The 8,395-nt window shown below is 48.9% G+C and overlaps 1 protein-coding gene across 2 annotated transcripts; it reads right to left on the reverse strand.

Annotated features, from left to right (window-relative positions):
- Nucleotides 1-238: 238 nt before the first annotated feature.
- On the reverse strand, nucleotides 239-7,225 carry FBXL12 (F-box and leucine rich repeat protein 12). 2 transcript variants are annotated; one of them, XM_014846036.3, is made up of 3 exons: nucleotides 6,908-7,225; nucleotides 6,744-6,816; nucleotides 239-1,683 (listed from the first exon to the last, which is right to left on the reverse strand). In XM_014846036.3, the coding sequence occupies exons 1-3, from the start codon at nucleotides 7,009-7,011 to the stop codon at nucleotides 862-864; spliced, it is 999 nt and encodes a 332-aa protein (XP_014701522.1). In that variant the 5' UTR covers nucleotides 7,012-7,225; the 3' UTR covers nucleotides 239-861. The 2 variants fall into 2 exon arrangements, with proteins under 2 accessions (XP_014701522.1, XP_014701531.1); XM_014846045.3 differs by lacking the exon at nucleotides 6,744-6,816 and having other exon boundaries at nucleotides 6,908-7,111.
- Nucleotides 7,226-8,395: the final 1,170 nt, after the last annotated feature.

Below are 8,395 nucleotides of genomic sequence, written 5' to 3' on the forward strand. Positions count from 1 at the left end.
TCAAGGGGGCCAGCCTGGTGGCCAAGTGGTTAAGTTCACACGCTCCACTTTGGTGGCCCAGGGTTTCACTGGTTTGGATCCTGGGTGTGGACATAGCATTGCTCAAGCCACGCTGAGGTGGCATCCCACATAGCACAACCGGACGGACCTACAACTAGAATATCCAACTATGTACTGGCAGACTTTGAGAAGAAAAGAAAACGAAAGAAAGGTTTGTTGAATGAATAAATGAAAGCACTTTGTTGAAAAGAAATCATTTAATAGCAAAATAATATATATGGTAGAAAACTTGGAAAATACAGAATACAAAATACAGAACATATAATTTAGAACCTTTATTAAAGTTTTGATCATCAAAGCGTGAGTCACATCTGTCCTTTCTCTTCGTGTCTCCCAGGTGCACATAGGTATGTCAGGGGTGTGTGGCTGTGTGGGTGCATAGGCATAGACACTCCTTCCAGGATTCCCGAGGGGCCTGGCACCTCAGGTCCCTCGAACTCCTTACTCCACCTTTCTGCATCCATCCTGCCCCTGTGAATGACCCTGAGAACGACCCTTCATTGAGGATTTTTGGGGCCCGGGGCTGGAAGAGAGTAAGGCTTTGCAGCATAACCATGAGGTAGCTATGGTCTTCCCCACTTCTAGATGCGGGGCCCGGGCTTCCAAGGGGCTGGCTGATGTCACAGAGGTCACACAGCCTGCAAACAATAATACCACTGGTCTGGAGGCCCCAAGGCCTTGGTTCTCCCTCCCAGTGGCCTTCAGGCCTCCCCAGCTTGGTTATGCGCCCTCGACAAGGCCTGCACAGAGGGGCTGGGGCTCATTCATGAAAGCTGATGGTCCCAGGGACGGGAGGTGAGGTCACATCCACCAGTCCATGGACTCTTTGGGGCATGCCCTGACAATGACCATACAGTGGGGCAGCCCCTTACACAGGATCCTCTCGGCCTCCTGACCCTCCCAGCCGAGGCCCTGCAGCTCGAGCACCCTGAGCTTGGGCATGGCGAGGCAGGAGGAGAGGATTTCGGCAGGGGAGGGCATTTCCGGGGTGACGAGAGGGCCCAGCAGGCACAAACTCTCCAGGGCCGGCATGCCCTCCAGGACGGACAGGCCGGGGGCAGAGAGGCCCCTGACCGTCAGCCGGATCTTGCGCACGTCGCGGAGGTGGCGGCTGATGGCCAGGAGGGTGCTGTCCGCCGAGAGCGTGCAACCCAGCACCTCCAGCCTCTGCAGGTAGCTCAGCTCCTGCAGGCCGGCATCCAGCCCCGTCTCGGTCACCCGGTAGGTGCCGCCCAGCACGAGTGAGCGCAGGGCACGGAAGCGCGTGAGGCCCTGCAGGTGCTCGTCGCGGAAGGCGGGTACGCGGTCCAGCACGATGCACTCAAGCAGGGGCAGCACCGTGGGGTCCTGCTCCTTGAGGAGCCAGGCCATGGAGATCTCACAGCTGTGCAGCTCCAGGGTCCTCAGGGTGCAGGGCAGGCTGGTGATGGGCACCATGCTCAGGTTGGCCACATGCAGGCAGAGGCGCCTGAGGTTGGGGCACTTCTGGCCCAGGGCCCTCATCAGAGCGGGGGACAGCTGCGGGGCCTGGGAGCCGGAGAACAGGTAGCCGCCCATCCGCAGGGAATGGAGCCGGGACGCCATGTACCGGCGAAGGAGGTGCCACATGACTTTAGGCCGCATCTGTAAGAGGCAGAGATGGGTGACGGGGTGTGAGGTGCAGATACAGGGCCATCTTTCAGGGTCCCTGCCTGCCTGGACACGATAAACTCCAGCTGGGGGTCTGGCACTGCCTTGAAATTCTGCCCTTCTGTCCACTGCCAGCCTCGCCAGGCCAGACACCTGGCCAGGAGCAACAAGACGTTTTAACCCCGTCACTTTGATTTCTAGCTTTGAACAAAAACAATGGGGGAAAGAGAAGATCATAACAGAGCTGTCTTAGCCACAGAGTGGATTCTCATTATCTTCTGGAATAAGAAGAAAGCAAAGTGACCCACTGGTATTTGTATCACTTTCTTAATCACCACCAGTGGCGGCAGTAACACAAAAGGAAAATGACAAAGGCTAAAGCTGCCGTTGGTCCAGGGCAAATCAGATCCAGGTTGAAAACAAAAGAAAAAATCACAGCCTGTTAATAGCAAAAAGCTGAAAAAAATTAACCCTGGAAGTTTGACTTGCTGGAAAACAAACAAACAAAATACAGTTAACTAGCTGATAGCACTGTATGTTTCACTATATGTCTATTTTACCTTTAAGAAAAAAGAAAGAATGGGGCCAGCCATGTGGCATAGTGGTTAAGTCCAGCACACTGTGCTTTGGGAGCCCAGGTTCACGGGTTTGGAGCCCGGGTGTGGACCTACACACGTCAAGCCACATTGTGGCAGTGACCCACATACATAACAGAGGGAAACTGGCACAGGTGTTAGCTCAGAGCTGATCTTCCTTAAGCAAAAAAGAAAAGAAGGAAGGAAAAAGAAATTAAAAAGGAACTGCATAGCATGAAATTTGTGGACTGCTTTTGACAGAATAATCAAATCTTCCTGCCCAAATTTAGATCTGCAAGTTTGGGGCCAGGGAAAGGAACTTACTAGAAATATTGGCCACTAAAAGGTAATTCACAAGGCTAGAAGCCACGGAGGCTAAATTTAAAATGGACACAGGGGCTGGCCCGGTGGCACAGTGGTTGAGTTCATGCACTCTGCTTTGGCGGCCTGGGGTTCATGGGTTTGGATACCGAGGGCAGACCTACACACCACTCATCAGGCCACGCTGTGGTGGTGTCCCACATACAAAAACCGGAGGAAGACTGGATAGATGTTAGCTCAGGGCCAATCTTCCTCACCAAAAAAATAATAAAATTAAATGGGCACAAAGCCAATGGGTAAACCAACTTTTACTTGCAAACAACAAATGAGAAAACTCTTGAAGTTTTGTAATATCAAATGTTGGCCAAGATTTGGAGAAGCAGATCTCCAGCCCTGCTGGTGGGAATTGGTCTGGCTACCTCAGACACAATCTGGTGATTTCTACGGAAGCGTAAAATGCGGACACCACTACCACCTGCTTTGTTTCTGAAGAATAGAGATGTTTGTGTTTTTGCATGCAGAGAGTATCTCTAGAAGGACTCAAAGGAAAATGGGAGCATTTGCTGCCTCTGGGGGAAAGAATGGGGTGACTTGGGTGACAGAATTAGGGGGAGACCTTTTTTTCACATTTTACGATATTGCATATTTTGAATCCTGTGTATCTATTATTATTTTTAAAAACTAATTCTTTAGTTTGTTTGAATGCACACACTGCCCAACCTAGTAATACCTCTTTTTTGGAATTCACCCTAGAGAAACACTGGTTTCTGACAGCACTGTTTTAACAGCAAAATCTAGGAAAAAAACTAAAACGTGCATTGGTAACATAATAGCTACCTATGTAGGATTTAAGAACAAAGCAGATGTAGAGATACGAACATGGGTAATTCCTCAAGACCTGTGGGAAAGAGTGGCAAAATGATGCTTTATAGATAAAAGAAAAAAACTATATATATATATTTTTTTTTGGTAAGGAAGATTGGCCCTGAGCTAGCCTCAGTTGCCAGTCTTCCTCTACTTTGTATGTAGGACGCTGCCAAGGCATGGCTTGATGAGCGGTACGTAAGTCTGTGCCCCGGATCTGAACCCATGAACCCCAGGCGGTCGAAGTGGAACACACGAACTTAACCACTATGCCACCAGGCTGGCCCCAACACCATTTATTTTATGTGGGTACAATATTCCCATCACAATGGTCAACACTCATTGAGTATCCGCTGTTTGGTACGTACAGTGCTCGGCACTGAGCACGGAACTGCCTGGTCGTGCGGCAGCCACCCCAGGGAACACATCTTGGCCAGAATCTTGCTGCAAGAGGACGAGGTAAGTGTCCACACAGCCTGACTCCAAAGCCGAATCCTGCCCTGTCACCACTGGTGTTTCTTCCCTACACAGACGCAAGGGCGTCAACGCAGATAAGACAGATGGAAGGAAACATTCCACTCAGAGTGGCTCCTCAGGGGAAAGGATGCGGACACCAGAGGACGGCTGTCAAAGGCTCTTAGCTTCATCTGTGGCAATATTTCAACGTTTTTACAAGGAGAATTATTCGTGATTCGTGTGATTTTTTAAAATTAACTTTCACTAGTATGTAAATTTTATCTCAAAAAGAGAACTGTAAAACAAATGTTCCAGTTAATCCCTATCACGTCTGCTAAAGGGTTTACGGATGAAGTGGATTCATGTCTGCAACTTATTTGGAAGTGCACTTAAAAAATAAAATGGAAGGGGCCAGCCCCCTGGCCGAGTGGTTAAGTTCATGCACTTTGCTTCTGTGGGCCAGAGTTTCGCCAGCTTGGATCCTGGGCACGGACCTGGCACTGCTCATCAGGCCACACTGAGGCGGCGTCCCACATGCCACAACTAGAAGGACCCATAACTAAAAATACACAACTATGTACCGGGGGGCTTTGGAGAGAAGAAGAAGAAAGAAAAGATTGGCAACAGATGTTAGTTCAGGTGCCAAGCTTAGGAAAAAAACAAATAAATGAAAAAAAAATAAAATGGATCGGGCTGGCCCTGGTGGCCTGGTGGTTAATTTTACTGCGTTCTGCTTCTTGGGCCCAGGTTCAGTTCCTGGGGTGGACCCATACCACTCCTCTGTCAGAGGCCATGCTGTGGTCGCAGCTCACATAAAAATTTAAAAAAGGGGAAGACTGGCAACAGATGTTGGCTTAGGGCAAATCTTCCTCAGCAAAAAAAAATTAACTAATTTAATTAGATGGATTGATGGATGGAAAGAGGGATGGCGGGATGGATCAACAGGACAGAAGACAAATGTAGTTATGGTAGGTGTCTTGGTGTTCTCTGTTCTATCCTTTCAACTTTTGTGTATGTTTGGAATTTTTCATAATAAAATGGTGGGAAAAAACAACTAATACAGGAAAAAATCATTCTTTAAAAGTGAATCTCAATAAAAATCATTTCTATACATGGCTGCAATTCCTTATCCAAAATCCTTGGGACAGAGGGCGTTCAGAATTCAGAATTCATATGGTGCAGACACCACACATAATACCATCAGTGGGGTCTAGGGCAGCACCTCATTATTGGACTAATATTTTTCAGTCTAACATAAGACGATTTATTCTAAGTGGGATAAGGAAAAGGACATTGACAGCCTCACATGAGCTCAGGTCAGGTTTTGCCACCAAGTGAATCTGTGCCAAGCTTACCAAAAAAACACTCACTTTGCAGGCTTTTTGATTTTGGAATGGCAGATAAGGAACGGAAGATGATAAAGTATAAATGACTCTACCCTCAGAAATCACACTTCTAGGCTTCCAAGTAACTCGTACTCGGACACAAGACACACACAGCATATTCTCATGGAACAAGAACCAGCAGCGTGCGTGACACCTGGGAGGTTAGAATCCAGAGTCCGGGGCCCCACTCGAGGCTGCTGAATCAGAACGTGCATTTTAACAAGATCCCCACACATTCATATGCACAGTAAAGTTTGAGACACTCCCTCATAACACTGTAATCGTAAAAAGTTGGAAATAACCTAAATGTCTGTCAGGAAAACAGAGAAACACATGGTGGCACATTAATTTAACAGCAGTTAGAAAGACAGACCTAGATTTACAAGCGCCAATTAGAATAAACCTCAAAAGCGACGTTGTGGGAAGGAAGCTGGTTGTAGATAGATCTGTAAGTAAAATAGCATTTAATTATCTAAATAGTAGAAAAGCAGGGCTGGCCCCGTGGCCGAGTGGTTAAGTTCGCGCGCTCCGCGGCAGGCGGCCCAGTGTTTCGCTGGTTCGAATCCTGGGCGCAGACATAGCACTGCTCATCAAACCACGTTGAGGCAGCGTCCCACATGCCACAACTAGAAGGACCCACAACGAAGAATATACAACTATGTACGGGGGTGGAGGGGCCTTTGGGGAGAAAAAGGAAAAAATAAAATCTTTAAAAAAAATTAAATAAATAAATAGAAAAGCATTATCTAAACTTTAGAAACACGTTAACAATACCGTATATTGCTTATATAGGGCACTCACATAGGAAGGAAATAAAAATGTAAAAGAAAGGACACAAACCCACTTTCTAATAGTGGTTGCCTCTGAGGAGGGTTTCAAAAAGTGCAACAAAGATATCTACAAATTGCATACGCATATATGTATACATAACATTTGCATGTGTGTTTCACACGATCTGCAGCAAATAAGGGCAAAGGTTAAAATAGGTTAATCAAGGTGGTGAGGACACCGTTGTTATCTGAAACCACGTTATCCTCTATACATTTCTATATATTTGAAATAGTTAAGAATAAAAACAAGAACAATAAAATGCGACCGGGAGAAAGGAGAAATGGCTCGGTTGCACTACTCAGGAAATTCATTCTGGAAATAAATTGACTATGGAAAATGATTTCTGCACGAAAATTCACCAATAATAATAATATGTGGTAATGTAATCATAAACCAGCATTCGTCTATGCTGACTACAGGCCAGACACTACCAACGCCCACTCCCTGCAGAATCTCGGTTGCCCCATTTCGAAGACGGGGAAACTGAGGCCGGGAGGTGGCGGAGGAGCAGGTAAGCGACGCGGCCGGGACGCACCCGGGACTGCCAGCTCCAAGTCCAGCGTGAGAGGGGTGGTCCTCGATTTAGGGCCACCCGGCCGCGGCCCAGGCCGGCCCCACGTACCGTGTACAGGGTCAGGTCGACGTGTCGCCACAGCCACCGGTCGTCCACCAGCCTCTTCCAGCGGTGACAGACCCTGGGGGAGGGGACCGCGGTTAGAACGACCCCGGCCCCGCGGGGACCAGGTCCGCAGCTCCGGCTGCGCCCCCCGCCCGGCCCTTCCCCACCTGGAGACGCGGATCCGGTCCCGGACCGGGAGGTAAGAGAAGATCTCCAGCAGGACCGAGTCCGGCAGGTCGGCAAACGTCGCCATGATCCCACCGACACGCATTTCCGTTTCCGGCGAAGGGGACGCGGGGATCGACCTGGGGCTCCCGGGAAGTGGGGAAGTGGGGCTCGGCAGCGCGGGAGCCGGCGGAGGCTGTCTTGCTTTCCTCTCACGGGGACGTTGCTGTACCCCGGCTGCAGAGACGGCTGTGTCCCGGGATTGGAACACTGCGTTGAGGACGGGGCCGCGGGCGGGGACTAAGCCCGGAAGGCGTGGCTGGGCGGGGACGAGGGCTGGAGGCGGGGCTTAGGGCGGGGACGAGGCTCCGAGGGCGGGGCTTGGGACGAGGACCAATCCCGGAAGGCGTGGCTGGAGGCTGAAGGCGGGGTTATGGGCGGAGACGAGGCTCGGGGGGCGGGGCTTGGGGCGAGGACCAGTCCCGGAAGGCGTGGCTGGAGGTGGGGGACGAGGCTCGTGGGCGTGGCCATGGCGGTGACGAAGACGGGGGCGTGGCTAACGGAGGTAAGGCCGATCAAGGGCGGGGTTAAGGGCGGGACGAGAATCAAGCCAGGAAGGCATGGCTGGGGCGGTGACGGGCGGGGAGGGTGGGGTGGCGAGACTAGACTTCGAGTGCAGGGCGTGGTCTTTACTGTTTACTTAATAATGCTTTTTGATGCATGTACGCCAGGATAAATTTGCACAAGTGAGATAGTTTTTTAAAGGGCCTGTCGTTTTGACCGATACTGTCAAACTGTTCAGAGGCAGTCTTGAGCCGACACTCCCACCAAATGTAGATCGCTCGTTTTTAAAACAGTAGTTTAAACATTCCCGTAGTGATGAGCATTCAAGTTGCTTCCAGACTTCTTGTTACCACAAACTAATGCAGCTAAGGGCTCTTCATTATACATGTATGTATGTCCATATATACGTATGGGTGCGCATCCTATATTTTTATTTCTACAGGATAATCAGGAGTCATTTTGATGGGTCAAGGGACATGTGAGTTTAATTATACTAAATCACTGCTCCAAGAGTCTATAATGGCAATAAATGTTTTTAATACACACAAAAGCAGGAATTGGAGACTATTTTAAAGCTGAAAACAATTTTTAAAACAAAAGCAAAAGTCATTAAGATGTATACACTAAATGTATGCAATTTTTGTTATATCAATTATACCTCAATAAAGCTAAAAATATACATCTGTATGCTCACACTTATTCATAAATAAAAACACTCTGGTTTCTCACCTATCAGATTAAGAAAGATGAGAAGCTGGAAAGTACCCACACTGCCTTGGTGTGAGGAAACAGCCCCTCTCCACTACTGCAGATGGGGCCGAACTGACGCAGACTCTTCGAAGGCTGCTTGGCAATATCAGATTGCAGCCCCATTGGACCCCACAATCCCACTTTTAGGATTTCAAGATGTCAAAAAGAATGAGGTA

This window comes from Equus asinus, chromosome 20 (genome assembly GCF_041296235.1).
Source record: "Equus asinus isolate D_3611 breed Donkey chromosome 20, EquAss-T2T_v2, whole genome shotgun sequence".
Taxonomy (NCBI): Eukaryota; Metazoa; Chordata; class Mammalia; order Perissodactyla; family Equidae; genus Equus; species Equus asinus.